Source organism: Morone saxatilis, unplaced genomic scaffold (assembly GCF_004916995.1).
Source record: "Morone saxatilis isolate NCDOM2014 unplaced genomic scaffold, NCSU_SB_2.0 Contig18, whole genome shotgun sequence".
Taxonomy (NCBI): Eukaryota; Metazoa; Chordata; class Actinopteri; family Moronidae; genus Morone; species Morone saxatilis.
Genome location: NW_023339740.1, coordinates 12,991,286 through 13,010,300, shown reverse-complemented (window position 1 = coordinate 13,010,300; position 19,015 = coordinate 12,991,286). Strand labels below are relative to the sequence as shown.

General features: G+C 40.4%; 1 protein-coding gene across 1 annotated transcript in view; it reads left to right on the top strand.

Moving 5' to 3' along the window:
- Nucleotides 1-19,015, top strand: part of scn8ab (sodium channel, voltage gated, type VIII, alpha subunit b) — a 48,896-nt gene that overhangs the window by 10,345 nt on the left and 19,536 nt on the right. Inside the window, exons 3-14 of the mRNA XM_035661150.1 lie at nucleotides 3,581-3,699; nucleotides 3,853-3,942; nucleotides 4,033-4,161; nucleotides 5,994-6,085; nucleotides 9,258-9,479; nucleotides 9,686-9,749; nucleotides 11,617-11,758; nucleotides 12,741-12,947; nucleotides 13,035-13,316; nucleotides 16,350-16,673; nucleotides 17,993-18,125; nucleotides 18,433-18,671. Coding sequence (XP_035517043.1) covers nucleotides 3,581-3,699; nucleotides 3,853-3,942; nucleotides 4,033-4,161; nucleotides 5,994-6,085; nucleotides 9,258-9,479; nucleotides 9,686-9,749; nucleotides 11,617-11,758; nucleotides 12,741-12,947; nucleotides 13,035-13,316; nucleotides 16,350-16,673; nucleotides 17,993-18,125; nucleotides 18,433-18,671 — 2,043 coding nt within the window. The remainder of the gene's footprint in view (nucleotides 1-3,580; nucleotides 3,700-3,852; nucleotides 3,943-4,032; nucleotides 4,162-5,993; nucleotides 6,086-9,257; nucleotides 9,480-9,685; nucleotides 9,750-11,616; nucleotides 11,759-12,740; nucleotides 12,948-13,034; nucleotides 13,317-16,349; nucleotides 16,674-17,992; nucleotides 18,126-18,432; nucleotides 18,672-19,015) is intronic.

Here is a 19,015-nt window from a genome sequence, read left to right as displayed (position 1 = left end):
AGTCTTTGTGTCAGTCTTGGGTCCCTGGGAGATTAAGAGAAGAGCAAAACACCCCCTCCCCATGATTTAGTCTCTATTTTTCCTTCTATTAGATTCTCACTTAGCTCTCTCTCTCTTTCTCTGCCTCCCCCTCCTCATCTCATTCTCAGTTTCTCTCTCTGCCTGCATGCCTACGCATTCTCCTCCTCCTCTCGTCTACCCATCCGATCTCAGGTTTGGCCTCTCTCCCCCTCTGCAGGCTCTCTGGTTTCTTGTTCTTGCACTCACTCTCCCTCCACCCCTCAACTCTCTCTCCCTCTCCTTCAGCCTCTTTGGCTGCTCTTCCCATTACCCCTGCAACCCCTCTCCATATCCTTGTCCACTATTCCTTTCTCCTCTCTCTCTTTCTCTCACACACACACACACACACACACACACACACACACACACACACACACACTGCCCTTGCAGCTGCATTCTGCCTCCTGATTCTTGCATATGTGCCTTTTTCTAGAACGCTCTATTGAGAATTAGGAACATTTCACCAGGTTTGCAGCAGAGAAGTCTTCGTTCTAGTGAAGCTTGCTCTGCTAAGTTGTGCATTAATGCAAGTATATATGTATTTATTCCCAAGTATGTATGTGTTAAGTTTATTTAATATTTATTTTATGGGCATATGAGTGTTATAATGATATGCGTGTGTCCTCATGTGAAGGACTTCAACGTGCATTGTAGTACATGTACAGTGTTTGGTGCACTTTGTACATAACTAGGTGCAATTCATCCTCAGTTTCCTAAGCTTACGAGTGGTTCACATGTTGATCCCATCTTAATGTGTTGTGGAAAGCAAACCCTTCAATTCCGTAACGATGAAATCAGTGTCTCCAATTCACTGTCTCTCAACCTACTTTACAGAGTTTGTCTGGGAAATTAATTAAACTGGAGAAATGAGTGATTAATACATCAATTAGTCACTCTTAAGAATTTAAACAATCACGGATATGTCAACCAACAGTGCTGTGTGTGCATTAAGGGACATTGTGCGGGGGTGTAGGTGTTTTCAGTGGTTGCTCCATGATACTTGCACAGAGTGAGTGGTTTTCTATACAACAGGAACTGCACAGTAAAGGTGCAGCTTACAATTAATTAATTAATTTCACTCATCTTATTCCAGTCTTTTCTTCTTGGTATAGGTATTAGTAGGCTGTATCACTTTGTATTGACTCAAGAATGGTCTTAGTATCATTACCTCTATGTTTAGTCTCATCTACTTTATGGCCTCTAGTAAAGCCTTTATGTTACACAGAATTATTAAGTTTAGTCCTTAACATTATTTAATTTATGATTAGAATAATTTACTAGCGTTTTTATTTTGTTTTATTAAATTGTACTGTGAAAAGAGCCCATGGTAATGAATCTTCCATTGAGAAAAATCTAACATTTAGTAATTTATAAGCTTCAGTGGTTGATCAGCTATTGAATTATCTGGCAGACAATCAATTAAGGAAATTGCCTGACATTTGCATCCCTTGTTCCAGGTTGCCAAGTTTGCGTCAACAGCCGATTTTTCTGTCTCCAAATCCACACAGTTCATTGAGTAACTGAAGCCCTCTTTATAGTTTTAGGGAATCTTGAAAATTTCAACATGTCCATATGCTGTAGAGGATGACCTACATTGTAACTGTGACTCAATGAGGACAAAACAGACATGTTTTCTATAACATACTGTCCTTTAATCTGAAGTTTTCAAAACACCTCTATAAATCTATTGGATGTTTTCAAGGCAATATGCTTCACATTGATTTAACAATGGAACGTAGTTATGCATGCAGGGCATCTATAAATTGCTAATGAGATGTTGCTCATTTTACAACCTCCCCCTCCTTAGAGTCACATACCGTATTTGCTGGGTCAGCAAAACAATGACCTCTGGGAAAAAAAGATTTACCCTTTGAACACTCTAGATCCTGTGTTTTCCTGTTTGTATCGTGTTGATTAAGTATAGATCATTCTTCTCTTCACGTAACAGGAAAAATAGTGAGAGGATATTTTAAGTAGTGCAGATGCTCTATCGGCAAAAAGGAACAGGGAGAGGGGAAGGGAGGGAGAGAGAGAGAGAGAAGAGTCTTCTCATGCAGAGAATACATTTTGTCTTTCCCCAGACTGCGGACGCTATTTTTAATTTAATTAGATTTCAGGACACCACTTGTCTCAGGACACTTCTGGTCGGCTCTCTGTTTCTTTCTAGTCTTTCCCGTGGTGTGAATCATGAACCTGAACCATACACCTTGTGGTGTATGTATTTTTCTAGCTACCTGTGCCACATGCAGACTAAAGACCAGTGCCTCTATTATACATGTATGCTATCCACCAGTGGGTTGTCATTTGTGAGTGCAGTGATTATTAAACCTGAACATAAACAGGGCAAGCAATATAGAGTTGGCTTTATGACCTGCTGTGGTTGAATGCATGTACTCTGGTGCACAATATTTTGACAACTTAATTATTTGTAAATTGTAGTTTGACCAATTTTAATATCTTTATTATATAATATTTGCTAATGTTTACAGAAGCAGTAAACTGCATTCATATAACAAACTACAAGGATTGTTTATCATTAATAATGCAGAAGTTTCTGATAGAAATTGATGTCTCCATGTTCTCTAATAGTCTGTGGTGTGATAATTATCTAATATATGTATGTAATATAATATGGTAAAGAAGAAAAAACATCCTAGCAGTGTACTCATCCAAACCACACATTTATAAATTGTCAGGAGTCCATTTGTTTGTAAATAATGCTCATACGTTTCACTTTTGGCCCTATATTGTGTTTATCCAAAATCATCCACAAACCACACACAGGTAAGCACAAACAAACTCACACTGCTGCCTCACCCCAGCGCCCAGCCCCACTTGGCCCAGTGCTGTTTATGGGTGGGGAGTGGTTGTTGAGAGCTTAGAGTCAGCAGATCTGCCCCTGATCGATGACAGCATATGCGGTTCTCTTCCAGTAAGAGCTTTAAACTTTGGGCGAAGAGAGTCATTTGGCTACAAAGAGGGGAGAGCTTCCCTTGCACCTGTCGGCCGCTTCTGAGGCAGCTCACAGAGCTAATGTCACGGTGAAACGCCTCGCCAGTACAGAGGCTCCATGTCTGATGCAACCAGGAAAGAGGTATTAACTGTGCTCCAGGTTCTCAGGTGGCCGGCCACAGAGGGAGTGAAAAAAACACTGTCTCGTGTCCTTGCTGCCACTGACTATGTGCCCTTTACTATACCTTTATCTTTTTACTATACTGTTTTTATCCTGTGTGATTTGTATAGTAAGGCCATTACAAACTGCCTCACTGAGCACTCTAGATTTCAGTGTCACCTGTATTGTAAGAATCTGCCATGTACTTAGAGATGAAACAAATGCAGTTGTGCCCCATGACTCAGAGGTGAGCTCAGGACTCACATGAGCTACAGTCGTCCCTTTTTTTGTTTAAAACAAGACAGCACAAAGGGTTTGCAGACCATGTACTGAATAGTATGTGCCATATAATAAGCTTTAAAAATGTTCTAATGGTCTCTTTCTCTCTTTCTCTCTCTTTCTCCACAGACATTTATAGTCCTAAACAAAGGGAAAACAATCTTCCGCTTCAGTGCCACGCCCTCCTTGTACATCTTAAGCCCTTTTAATCTACTTAGGCGAATAGCTATTAAGATTTTGATACATTCATATCCTTTCAAGTGGTTCATGCTTTACAGTGAATAGATTTGTTAGTGTTTTAAACATGTTAGCTTTTGATTTCAGTTGTTGGTTGTACTGAAATGTATTGGGTGTTATGGGGTATCACTGTTCAAAAGTTTCCTTAACTTCTGTCTTCTCACGTTATTCAGCATGATCATCATGTGTACGATTTTGACCAACTGTATATTCATGACATTTAGTGACCCCCCGGAGTGGTCCAAACAAGTAGAGTAAGTACACGTCCATACTTCTTCTCATTTATCATATCCTTGTTGAAAGTATCTGTCACAGTTTTACTCTGTTCTCTCTTTTTTTTCAAGGTATACCTTCACAGGTATCTATACGTTTGAGTCACTCACAAAAATTGTTGCCCGAGGCTTCGCTATAGATGGGTTCACGTTTCTCAGAGACCCATGGAACTGGCTGGATTTCATGGTCATCTCAATGGCGTAAGTATTTTAATGTATATTAGCAACAATAAAAGCAATAAAAAATTAAAATAATTTAAAAATGTGTATAGAAACTTTGATCGAATGTATAAAGGAAAGAGCAAGAGACAAGGAAACCAAAAAGGGGAGTTCAACATGACTAAAAATAACATTTTAGCGTGTGGGTAGAAGAAAGTTGTGAGAAGATAACAGCAGCTAAATCCCAAAAGTCAACAGAACTTTCTCACTGCAGACCGTCTGGCTACGTAAACACAGGTATAACTAATCACATTAATAATGACTGCATTCCATCCAGGTGTGGTATTGTGAATGCTGGCTCTCTGGTTTGGCTTTTGAGACGTTATCAGTGGAGAAGTCATTTAAGTTATTGGTGACACCTGTGCTTTTACGTCTATGACGAGTCAAGTGTTTTCTGTCTGAAAAGTCTGAGTCATTTTAATTTCAGAATCGGAATCGGTATATGAATTTGACTAGGAATATTAGACCTTTTTCACAGCAGCCATTTTGACATAAAATAGTAGGGTAAACATGATACTAATTAAGTTGTTGTTCCATTTAGTGTAGCAGAGCCTTTCCAGTGAGCCAACATGCACAATAGAGACACCCTGACTGTTTGACCTGAATGGAACTAAACCTTAATTAGTATCATTGGTAACATCTGTGTTTACCCTACTATTTAATGTCAAAATGGTTGCTGTGAAAAAAAGATCTATTACATAAAAATGTTAACTAAACATTTGTAATTAGACATTATACAGTATAGAGTATATATTAGCATATAGAAATGAAGAGGAATCTGTACGAACAAAGTCCCCCAAAACATGAAAAAATCACTTTTTGTGTCAACACATTTAACCGTTAGAGCAGAAAACACGGCAATGTGACAACTATCTGTCTAAGCTTTACACATCGTGTTATGAATAGACGACCAGTTTCTTTTCATTTGGCAGAACTTTGTGAGCTCAGTCTAGTAGTTACTGATAAACTCATTACCCCAGAATTGATAGATTTAGATTAGCCACCACAGTAGTAAAGCTACAGTTACCCAAAACCTAATCTGACTTTGTGTTTTATTGAACATGTCACAGTCCTAATCCAAATTAATTTCAGAGCCAGTATTTTATTTCATGTCACTTCCTCTGTGGACATGGATTTGTGTCCCTATTGCTGTTTGCAGGCTTGTAAAGACTAGACTGAGTCATGCATGTGTAATTGACAGACAATAGGTGTACTTTTTCCTCCCAAGCTATTTGATTGGTTATTAAGATTTTTTACATTTTAGCGAGGCTGAAAAAAAATCTTACAGAAAGGTTCTGAAGACAGTTGCCTACAGCACGTTAACTCTACATGAGTCCATCATACCACATTCATAATGCTTAATAATATATTATGTAACAATCTATTCTGTCTTTCCTCTGTTTGGGATGGCTGCTGAGTAACTGTATCTGATCCACCTTGCAGGTATATAACAGAGTTTGTAAACCTAGGCAATGTGTCAGCTCTGCGTACGTTCAGGGTTCTGAGGGCTTTGAAAACAATTTCAGTTATCCCAGGTAAGACAGTCCAGGTGTTTGTGTTTGCGGGTGGGCGAGTCACGGGGTTGATGTTAGGTGTGGTTTTGTTTCAGTCCCTCTCCTCTCCTCTTCCTCCTTCGTTCTCTTCCCACTGGTCGGACAGGCGCTTTCTCTCTTACCGTGGTGTTCCCTCCTGGTCTTCGATGGTGGTGCTGGTGTCGTGCTCTTGCGCGTACATACGTGCGTGTGTGTGTGTTGTTATCGTGTGTGTTGTGGGTCATGGGGTTCTGTTCTGTGTGTCATCCTACCTTGTTACAGATATATAACAGAGTTTGTGGACCTTGGGAATGTCTCGGCGCTGAGAACGTTCAGGGTTCTCCGAGCATTGAAAACTATTTCTGTCATTCCAGGTGAGACTCCCATTTAAACACTAAGGCTGAGCTTACTTTATCTATTACCCGTCTTTATTTCTATTACTTTGATATTTTATTTTATTTTTAAAAAGAGGATGTTTCAGAATTTTGTTTTACTTTTGTTTCTATGACAATCAAAAATGGTAGCAATACATTTTTGATAGGCTTAGCAGTCTATTGGCAGTCTTGTGGGCTCACATGTCCCATATAGACAGCTGGGCTTCTGCAGCACATTAAGGTATTCAACAGCTTTATGTCTGTGCATTTCTACCCCAAGTGAAATAGAAATGAATGTCCAAAACAATGTGATATTATAAAGGAAGAGTACACAGAGTTGGCTTTGAAGATATTATCAGAGTGGTTAAATTAACAAACTGATTAGGGAAAAAATATGATCATCACCTTTTTACACTTTAACAGTTTTCATACATTTTCATTTCTAAAGACTATTTGATTCCCTAAGACTGCCAAGCCTAATTTGACAACACATTGACGCTGCATGAAGCTTTGAGACACATGCTTTTACGAGTTTGGCTTTAAGGGGCTTTTCTTTTCAATTTTGTTATTTTTTAGTTATAAGAGTTATTTTTTAAAAAACGTTTTTTTTTTAAAGATCTTTGTCCATCCTGGGAGTAAAAGGGAAACATAAATAATAAATGAGGTCATACATTTTTTTCTAGGGATCACAGTAACATAAGTTTATATATATTTGCTTATATGAGATACACTCCTGCTTGAAATGCTTGTAAAACAATTATACAGACACTATGAATTACTGTATTTCAGCACATATGCATACATGCCACATATGCATACATAGCCAATATGCAATACATTGCACATAATGGCCATACATGCACATATAACCTTAACATTCCCACACACACACACACACACACACAGACATACACACATCACACCACACACATCACAGCACACATACCCTCACGCCTGCTCACAGTACAATAAGCTCAGCCTCCATCATGTAGTGATCATTTGTGCTCTGGGCTAAACCAGACCGAGTGCTCACCCGGCACTGCAAGGCTGGGAGAAAGGGGTGTCTGGGATGGGAACGGTTCTTCTGTTAAGGCAAGGTCATCATCATGGTTTACACACAGGTGATGCTGATACAGAGTCAATTCCTTCAGCCTTGGCGTTTAAATGACCTGCATGCCACCTCTCATTGCCCCTCCCCCCCAGCCACCAACTCTTCGTCGCCTGTCCTTTCTTTCTCCTCTTCACGTCCTGCTTCCTTGACTGAGCCCGGTTCTGTGCACTGTTTGCTGTTTGTGGTGCTGCTGTGTTCAACTGATTTGTTGGATGTAGTACAATTATTAACTGCAGTTTGTCAGGAATGTTCCCGTAAATGGACACAAGGAGTGAAGGGAAATAATAATCCCATGATACAATTTCTCTTCTCCAGATGGATCCTAAATCCAGCTGTAGTGCTGTCTGTTCGACCTCAGCGGAAAATGCTCCAGACAATGAAGCTATTTATAACACGGTTCTATAGAACTGTTTGCTTATCTTGGGTAGTTAATGTAAAAATGTGTCTTTCTGATGGAAACATCCCACACAGCTGCAGTTTTGTTTTGTGTTTTATGAAAAAAAAAAAAAAAAACTGAATGTGACCTCTATAGCTGTGGTTCTTGAACTTGAATGCACTATCATAGTGGAATCACTGTGCTGTTATTACATACATGGTCATGTCTTTGATTTGATTGAATGTTTCAACAAATCACAAATGCACAAATCTGCACCAAGTACACGCATCCCACTAAAAGTTTAAATTTTAGAGAGACTGCAAAACTACTGACGTAGTATGTACATGTGCTCAGGTGACAACCAGCTGCCAGGTAGAGTTAAATCTATGCACAATATTTTCTCCAGAGGCTGTAAAAACCAATGGAGACAAGGTTTGTGGAGATGCGGGAAAATATATTCTTTTGCCTCTGAGCTGCAGCGTTGTACCTGCAGACAATGACTGGAGATATTAAGTCCCCACAATAACACACACAGACACACACAGGCTACATTTTTTATTACCTTTTTGGAATACCTGTGCCATTATTGCACTGTACTTATATATTTATGTTTGGATATCAGAGAATTCCAATTTCTACACTAAATATTTTCCACACCCCAACTGGGTTCTCAGCTTTTTTCTCTGAACTCTGCTGTAGGCTCTATTGTCCTGTTACTGTGCTGTAGCACAATATTTATGAATTCAATGAAATTACCAATTAGATAATGCTGTAGTTACATTATACATCAAATATCTTAACTTCAGTACAAAAAAAACAAATCAAGCTAAATAAGAAAGAGCTATATTTAACAGTTTAAATATAAACGTATTATTCTCAACATAGGCTACTCCACACCAACTCACACCCTTGTGGTTGCTTCAATCATTTCTGTTAATTTATTCTGTTGCGTGTCAGCAAATGTGAAGATAGCTGTTAACCCGCTATCATTTTACATCAAAACAAAGGCCCTATGTGTCAGTTGGGATTACTTTTGTATAATGTTGTTGAGGTGTTAAAATTACAGTGCCTGTATATGCTTCAATTGCAGGCATTAAGTGCTAAATACCCACAACATGGCTAGCAACTATCTGAATAATTAATTAAAAAGAGAGACAGCCTAAACTACAGATTTCCATCAAGGCAGGAATAACAACAAAGGAAACAACAACAACAACATACACCAGCTACAAAATAGTGTTATACTATAATGTACAAGACACACTGAAAGTCAGTTTCTGGTGTTAAGGCTTGGCAGTGCTAGGCGTAGGTGGTTGAGAAATAATTCTGATGCCTGCCAAGTTTAGATTTATATAAGTTCCTGCACAGTACAGAGTTAAATACAGTATTAGATATATGTTACCTAACTTAACTTCTTTTGTGCGTGACTTCAGTCAGCTCTGAATTTCAGCTATAAAACCAAACTCAGCTTTTGTACTCTTGCTGAGCCAGAAAAATTGCAATTCTTTTTATTTGTGTCTATGTGTGTGTGTGTGTATGTATGTGTGTGGGTGTGTGTCTGCATTTGAAAATATATATGCTCGTGTGTATGTGAGTTTGCCTGTTTTCATGTATGTGCATTCGTGCACATTTGTGTGTGTGTGTGTGTGTGTGTGTGTGTGTGTCTATTGTATATTAATTGGCAGGCCTGAAGACCATTGTGGGTGCTCTGATCCAGTCTGTGAAGAAGCTGTCAGATGTGATGATCCTGACCGTCTTCTGTCTCAGCGTCTTTGCTCTGATTGGACTCCAACTCTTCATGGGGAACCTACGGAATAAGTGTGTAATCTGGCCAATCAACATGACAGAGCAGTACCTGGCAAATGGCAGCAGGGGCTTTGACTGGGGAGAATACATCATGAATGACAGTGAGTGATTAGCTGACACCTAGACAACTAGTTGCATAAATGCTACATAACAAAGTTTGTGTATCCTTGTAAGTCTTTTCTCTTTGTATTGTTTTGTTTTTTACCTTGCTGATATAAAAAAATAACAGACAGATAAATTCAAGTAACAAACATTTTTGCTCATTGACTAATGCAAGTAACTGTTCTGCTCTCTGTTTTTTTCATAGCTAATTTCTACTTCCTCCCTGGTCAGCTTGATGCTCTACTATGTGGAAACAGTTCTGACTCAGGGTAAGTCAGTGCTTCACTCAAATTCATGCTTCCATATTTATGCTTTAATGTTTTCAGGTGTCTCAAAATCCTTACAGAACAGACAACAACAACAACAGAACAGCAAAATCACAGTATATACAAATTAGAACATCGGGCAACTTCAGGTGTCTCCAAGTGGGACCTGACCTGCCATATGACCTCCTCTCCACCACCTGGAAGAGGACAGGTCACACAAAGAGAGAAAGAATAAGAGAGAGAACTAGAAAGAGAAGAACAGAAACTCACAAACCTTGGGGGCTTATGGGAACTGAAACGAAAACTGAGGGTTAGATAAATTCAGCGGTTATTAGAAAGTTTACAGTTTCATTCTTGTCGGCAGGACAGACATGGACTATAAGTACTAGGGTTAAAAGATTCATTTAGACCTAGATCAACTCACAGAGAGGATAATGATATTGCTGATTGCTTTTTTTCTGTGCTGCCAAGGGGCTGCCACAGAACAAGCAAGGTCTCTGCGACCTTCCTGTGACTCTCTGATCAACTGAGTGACTACTCCTGTGTGCTCAATGCACTGTGACTCCTCTTTTGAACTGAGGCGTCAATGTAGGAGTTCTTCAGGAGGTACTCAGGCATCAAGCATCAATGCTGAAGAATATCTCTATCTGAAAAGTGAGATCGCGCTTGTATTCTCCTCCTTTATAATCCACACACCCTCTGAAAATCTCCACAACTGGGCTACCGTCCCCCTCCTCTAGATCACCTTGATGATTCCTGTGTTAGACCTATGTAAAGCACTCCACTAGAAGCTGCACCCAAGCTTATTCTAGCATTCTGTTGACCTCCTGGATCTCCTTCAAGATTGTCTCTTTGGTGTTGAGCTCGACTCGTCTTAGTCACAGTCTTCCAAGTCTTGGTCCCTTTCTACTTCGCTTTAGGTGTCTTCTCGTTGGGGCGTGCCAGGTAGCCACTTTGCTTCTATCCATTTAATTTCTTGGTAAAGTCAAAGGGGTTTTCCATGAATGCCACTTATTTTCTGGCTCTGTACTTCCTATAAAGCCACTCTGCTATGCAGAGAATGATGAAATTCTTCCACACAATGTTCCAAAGATCTGCTAAGGTGGTCTTCTCATCTTCCCTTTCTCCTTTGTACCACTCCTTAATGCCAAACCGTCTCAGTAGAAATATTGCCAATAATGGTTGACATGAAAAGGTGATTCTGATCTGCATCATTTATGGCTGTATTTTTAAAGATGTCCTCATTAAACTGGAGGCCACTTGACCCGTCATTGTTAAGACATTCTTTGGCATGGAGCTTGTGCTGGTTCCTTTGCTTTGTGGGGTGACTTCAGGAGGAACTCGGCACTCACACCCATCTCAAGCATCTCATTTTGTTCTTGTGGATCTTCAGGCCACACAGATTTTGCAAACTCCCACATACACGATGAGATGTTAATTAGCATTTAATCAAGAAATTGGTGTTATAGATACAAAAACAGGGTCATTATAGTAAATATAGAGCCCACTTTTCAACAACAAACTATTTTTGCAGTTTACAAAGTAAATAAGGGGTACGCATACACATACTTACATATACATACTATTTAGACAGTCCTATCAGTCAATTATGTATTCATAATTCATGAGCCAGACTTGCTTGCTTTTGAAAAGGTCATGAAATATTTAAGTATCCTATCAGTATCCTACTACCTAACTAGCTACAGTGTACATTTATTAAGACTTTTTTCTCGCTCATTTTCATGGTCCTGTTGTATCTTAGACTGCCAGTGATGCCTATATCTTTATTCCCAACTGTTATGATGCTGAAGTGGCACATTTCAGTCCTTTGGTAAATTACAGTTTTTGTATTCCTGTGTGTTTGTTTTAGACGTTGTCCAGAGGGCTTCTCATGTATGAAAGCTGGAAGGAACCCAAACTATGGTTACACCAGCTTTGACAGCTTTGGATGGGCTTTCCTCACCCTCTTTCGCCTCATGACCCAAGATTTCTGGGAAAATCTCTACATGTTGGTAAGGCAGTGTTTTCTTTAATTCTTCTGTCTCTTCTCCTAAGTCTCAAATGGACACATACGTGACCTATTGTATGGATGTATGGAAATCTTTGACCCTTCTTACACCTGTTATAGAAATCTATATGAAAGCCTCTGTAGTCCTACCCAGAGAATTAAAACACACACTTAGCAGTGCTAATGATTTTTTGTACTCACTTCATCATAAAAAATACGTCATATCGTCACCCTAATACCTGAATGAATCAGCAAAAGTGCATTTCAGCAACTCTCCCCCTCAGTTCATTTGACCTCTGTATAAAAGGGAAGGGTAGCTGATTAGAAAGACTGTATCTAAGAGTGTGTGACTAGCCACTAGACTGCTGTTCGTCTTTCATGCAGGGAAAAATGAATTCTGAAATATGTCATTTGCATTTGTAGTGAAGCAATAAACAAATGTGACTTCAATTTTTTTAAATGACCTTTAGAAGAGTAATATTCTCTAGACCAGCATGACACCTCTGTTTTCTTTAGTCCTGTTACTTGCTGTTACACAAATGCATGTACAAAATATATAACATGTAAACTGCACTACCATGACACATCATTTTCATCTTCCTCCTCTTCCAGACCTGCACCACCGCAGCCATAATAGTTTCACTTCATTTGGCAAATAGGCCAGTCACTGTTAAGAGTGTGTGTATGTGTTTAAAGCTGGGAATTCCTGCACTCTAGGGCTTCTTTCTTGTCTGGAGGTTTTCCTGGAAAAAGCCATGAACCGGATATTGAAGCACCAGCAATGCTGACACAACACACATATACATGCATACAGTGCCTCTGACAGAAGAAAGTACCACAAAAAAAACTCTCATAAACACAAATCTACAGTTTTCCTAAGATGCATTCCATTTATATCTTATAAATAGTATAATATGTCTTTTTAAAAACATGTTCCATGTTAAGTTACCCAAAATGTCTGATTGCTTTGTGTCTGTATCTATTAGACTCTGCGAGCTGCTGGGAAGACATACATGATCTTCTTTGTACTGGTCATCTTTGTGGGCTCCTTCTACCTGGTAAATCTCATCTTGGCTGTGGTGGCCATGGCTTATGAGGAGCAGAACCAGGCTACAATTGAGGAGGCGGAGCAGAAAGAGGCTGAATTCAAGGCTATGCTGGAGCAGCTCAAGAAACAGCAGGAGGAGACACAGGTTGGTCTTACACTCTCTCTCACATACATAGACCTTTACCTGTCTTTCATAGGTTATGATTATCGTTTGTCTTTTTTTCCGCCTCAGGCTGCTGCCATGGCGACATCTGCAGGCACTGTATCAGAAGCTGCATTAGAGGATGAAGGAGGGGGGCACTTGTCCCGCAGCTCCTCTGAAGTCTCCAAGCTGAGCTCCAAGAGTGCCAAGGAACGTCGCAATCGCAAGAAGAAATGGCGTCAGAAAGAGCAGGAAAAAGAGAAGGGAGACAGCGAGAAGGTTGTCAAGTCTGAGTCAGACGATGGCAGCAAGAAAAGCACCATTCGTTTCCCAGGAAGCCGGCTGGGGAGAAAGACATCCATCATGAACCAGGTACAGTGAACCAGTAAAACTATACAGTAAATGCAGACTGCTGTTTGACTCACAGTAGCATACATCTACTGATGCCTCTGAGTCTGAACACATTAGTGATGTTCCAGGAATTGTTAGGTGTTTCAAGTCTTTCACCATCATACAACCCCCTCCATGTGACCCAGCTGATGTAGATTAGGCCTCAGATTGTGTCCAGAAGGCAAGTCAGCTACGTCCTCCCCATGGCTCTCCTCTCTTGAGCCATAGCCATCTTGAGGCTGTTTCTGCTGCTTCAGTGGTATCGCTGATGGCTCTCTCTCGATGATTAGTGCATTGTAAGCTCTGGCCAGAGTTTGGGCTGCAGAGTCCCTGCATCCAACTTCAACATGCAGACCATGGTGGTCCAACTACATTGCCTGTACTTGGTGACCAGTCCCTCAACACTTCACGAGTTTCCTCTCAAGGGCTTTATCCTGGCAATATTCTCAAGGTCACGTTTTTCTCCAGATGACAAGGCCACCCTGTTGTTTTATGGCCACCACTATGCATATTCTCTCTTCCTCCGTTGCCTTCACCTCCTCCTGGACACTGGAAGTTGGGAAGCATCCAAGTCCTGTTCTTCCTTGGGTAACCACTCTCATGCTGGGCCACCGCCTCTGCTTGCCACTTTCATACAGTCTTCATCTCAATGTCAGCTTTTGCCGCTCCAGGGTCTGCTGACTCCCAGTACTTTATCAGTTCTCTGGTTCTTGCAACCTTTAATTTCTCCATCAGATTTGAGTAGTGACTGTGGCCTGTTGCTGTGCCTGTAGAGTTTGATGCTGCTCAGATTTCTTGGTAGCTCTCTAAATAGTTCACTTCAATAGTTGGGTGTGGCACCTTTAACACCCAACCACGAGTTGCCACAGGATTCTATTCTATTCGCTACAAATTTCACTTCTCTTCCTCCGTTTCATTCTTCTCTACCATAAATCAGCTGGCTGTGAACCACTGGGTCCCCTGCTCCTATGCTAATAGTGTTTACTCCCTGCCCTTCAAGCTCCCAGTCTGAGTACAGACAACTAGTAGGACATGGTGACAAGGCGCAGCTTAAATAGTATTTAACATTGTTTTTCTGCAACTATCTAGATAATGAAAATTGCGTCTAAGTAAGATTCTTCACATCGTCTAAAGATTAAGTCGACTATTACGGGGCAGCCCTAGTACAACATCTTGACTGGTCCATTGATTTCAGTTAGCCCAACATCCCAACTCTTGCTCTATTGCTGGATCCAAAAAGTGTGATGATGGTCTTTGATCTTCTGTGGGCATCTCAGCTTACCACTGTCTTTCTGTCCCAGCAGCCAAACTTGAAGGGATTGACAATGACTGTGGTTCTCTTCTGACGTTTTTAACGCTGGCATCTCCGGTGCTACTTCGGCTGCTGAACAAAAAAGCTAAAGCTCTGTGCTCCTCTTCTCCTGCCTCCTTATAGTCCTGAGCTCCTGTCTGATGTTGCCTCCCTATGGTTTTTGGAGTAAGGCTACTTGATTCCTCTGCCCTCCTCTACTCTGAACCTTTCAGCAAGTTCATTGTGGTGATCATGGCTTGAAGTTTCTTGCCACGTGGGCATCAGATGTACGTCAGTCTGAATTCCTTGTTCTTGCCTCTTGGGCTACTCTGGGGTTATATATCTATGATGTTCTCTGTCACTTGATTTTGGTCTCCTCCTCACAGAGGATACAGAGTGATTTGCCAACCTGTTGTAGTCTGGTTGACATCTCTTCAAGATGTCACTCTCATGGTTGTCAACAAAAACATCTTCTTATGCTTTAGACACACTATCAGTGATGTCCCTGGAATCGTTCGATGTTTTGGGTCTTTCAGCATTGTACACCCACTCCATTTAACCCATTTGAGGTTGGTCAGACCTTAGCTTTTCTCTAAATGGTAAGTTTGATCCCTCTGTCCTTACCTTGGCTCTCCTCTCTTAAACCACTGCCATCTTGAGGCTCTTTCGGCAGCTTCAGTGGTGTCCATATTAGTGTACGCTCTGGCTAAAGATCAGGGTGCGTCCTTGCTATACTTTGGTCTCTAGCTGCCTTGCGTGAACTCACTGACCAGTCTGTCATCCTTTTCAAGTTTTCTCTCAAACATCTCATCCAACACAGTCTTGCTGGTGACTGTCAGCTCTAGCAAGATGATTTGTTTGGTGGCTTCAGGGGAAGGGATCAATGGCACACAATGGAACGTCATGTGAACATGATGAAAACAGCCTTTATTGTAATGTTGTAATGTATGTTGGGGTTTTCTGTATAACAATATTTGACGACCTTTAAACAAACTAAACTGCACTGTACTATTACTTTGAAGATAGAACAAAACAACTGACTAAACACCCACAAAACATTCACTGGGCTGCAGTTATTTTCATTCTTTATTTTATGAGTTACAAATATAAATACTAAACTTCATTTGCCCTATAGGTCATTTTATAAGTTAATTGTGGTTAGGTTCCCACAAGTGTGATTGCTGTATTCTTGTGGTCTTCTTTACAGAAACAACAAAAATATAAAATGAAAAGTCCATTAATTCATGAAATCATCTGAACTTTATTTTTGCATAATTTCATTGTATATCATAAAAATACATTTCTTATGTTGTAACAGTGATTGAGCAACGTCAAAAGCTCTCAATTTCTCTCATTGTTGTTTCACTAATTTTGTGGTTGGGTACAAGGAAACTACTGTAATAGCCTTCATATCTGTATGTAACACAAAAGCTAGCATCTGTTTTGGGGCAGTCAGAGAAGTCAAAATTTTACACCTTACACTATATTGCTACACAAGAATGAATCCTGTATTGTCATGCTGTCTGCTTTTATCTGACATACTTCCCATTTGCTTAACATTATAAATTTCTTTCTGTCTTTTTCTCTATATTTATTCTTGTTAACTCTGCACCCCACTTGCCCTCTTCACCTTGTCGACCCTTTTTATTTACATATCAACTAACTCCAGCTGTTTTTAATAACTCCTCAACTCTACCTCTCTGCATCTCTCTCTCCCTCCTCAGTCACTACTCAGCATCCCAGGCTCTCCCTTCATGTCACGCCACAACAGCCGGAGCAGCATCTTCAGCTTCAAAGGCCGTTCCAAGGACATGGGCTCAGAGAACGAGTTCGCAGACGATGAGCACAGTACAGTAGAGGAGAGTGAAGACCGTCGAGGCTCCCTGTTTATCCCTTACCGCCGCAACAGCTACAGTGGCTACAGCCAAGGCTCGTCACGCATCCACCCCCTGGCACCCCACTCTGGAGGAAAGAGGAACAGCACAGTGGACTGCAATGGCGTGGTGTCTCTCATCGGCCCTGGGCCCGGCAGACGGCTTCTGCCTGAGGTGAAAATAGATAAGGCAGCCACTGATGACAGTGTAAGGAAGTCCATGGGACACCAATACAGTTTAGGCATGATGGTGGTGGCCCCGGTCTCTGCAGCTTCTCCTTCACAACCTCTTCCCCTTGGCTCTTGTTCCTCCCTAAACTCAGTAGCTCCCTTTTCCTCCCCTGGATATCTAGATTTCTGTCTTATTATTTCATCTTACATTGCCACGTCCACCCTGATCTAATGCCCTTTTTCTGCTGCTCCTTTTTTAACAGCTCTAGAAGACACTAACCAGCTGAAACAGCATCTGCAAAGTCACTGCCTTACCAGTACCATGATTATCATTCCATTGATTAATATCTAACAATTATACAATATATCCGCCGCTCCTTGGTTCTCCTAACAATTCTATCAACAAACGTACTCATATAGAGGCATAAGAAAACAAAACTAATATATCATTTTACAGGAAATAAACACACTCCCTACTTTCCACACCCAGGCCCATACTGTGTTTTAATCCCTATTTTATATCCATCACTATATTTCTTTTAGTCTCTTTCTTTAACTTTTACTTTCTTTCTTTCTTACTCCCTCTCTTTCCTTCTTGCCCTTATTTATTCTAAGTCACTGGATGGTGCAAAAACAAATCTGAAACTTTTTTCTGTACAATATTTTTAAACAATATTTCTTCTCATTCAAGTAGACCCCTCTTTTATTCTCAACCAATCTACCTGCTTTTACGTTTTTACCTCTCTCAAAATATAGCATGGTGTAGCAGCAAATGTCTTGAAATCCCCTTTGTTCTTGACCAGCATGCCATTGCATGCAGTTTAATGTTGTTTACTTAGGGGTTGTAGTTTAGCTATGTTATGCACAGGACACGATGAAGGGTTTAGAAGGGATACTGTAAATTCTCAAACAAAAGCCAGTACTTCAATAATGGCCATTTACTTAAATATAACAAATAGAGAACAGGGGAAATTAGAAATAAAGACCTATCTCAAATAATATTTGTTTTAATAAAGACATGGTTCTGTCTTCCGTTGTGTTTAATTAAGGCAACTATTTGAGAATTTATAGTATGAATTTAAAGTGATGATTAAATTAAAAAAATCTCATAATTTTTAAGGATCATACATTGTAAAAAGAATTTGATGATCTAATGTGAGAAGCTGCATTCATCATGTTAGGTTTTCCGTTGTCTGAGCAGACTTATGGCATCATATATTGTTACGACAGCTTAAGAGCATGAGTTTTGATGTGGGATGTTTGCGAGTCTGCATTCATGTGAGTACTGTTTCTGACTGACGTTGTGTCTATCTCTGAGTACAGACTACTGACGTGGAGATTAAGAAGAAGCATTCTGGCTCTCTCATGGTATCTGTGGATCAGCTCAACTCCTCCTTCAAAGGAAAGGACCGTGCCAACAGTCAGATGAGCGTAGTCACCAACACACTGATAGAGGGTACAGACAGTGCATGTTTCCTTTAACATGTTATCTTTCTTCCTTAGCAAGTCGTACGAGTTTTAATTTCATTTTCACCTTGTTGAGATATGATCACAATTCAAGCCAGCTGTGATCTAGATGTTGCCTTTCAAACTGTTTGCATTTACACCTCAAATTGACATTTTCTTCCAGATAAGGTATCCAGATACAGATGGTGTATTTTACTTACTAGGATGTTTATTGTGCAGTAGATTTGACTTTCAGAACTTAGTCTTACTGTTTTGTTTTTCTCACCCTTTTTGGGGTTTTTCTTCCCCTCCTCCAGAGTTGGAGGAGTCTCAGAGGAAGTGCCCTCCCTGTTGGTACAAGTTTGCCAATATCTTCCTCATCTGGGAGTGCTTTCCCATGTGGCTGAAGATCAAGCACATAGTCTACTTGATTGTCATGGACCCATTTGTTGACCTGGCCATCACCATCTGTATTGTCCTCAACACCCTCTTCATGGCCATGGAGCACTACCCAATGACTGAACAATTTGAAGGCGTCCTGGCTGTTGGCAATCTGGTGAGAAACTGCAGTTCGTCCTTTTTTGTATAATTACAATTTGTCTTTGTAAGTTCTTATGCCTGCATAAACCTCATTATTTCTGTTAGGAGTTACAAAAGCATTGCAGATTCAGTTTGCTCCGCCTACATAACCTCAAATCAATACATCAATGCATCATTTGGTATGTGCACTTAAGAATACAAACATATAGAGTATATAGTACTCTGATAGGGTCTCATTAAAGATTTATTTCCATTTTAATGCAGACAGCGAGCCTGCTCCCCAAACTCTCATCACTCCCACTCTGGTCACTCTCCTGCCTGTGTTGCATCCTGCTTACTCTGTCTCTCTGTCTCTGTCTC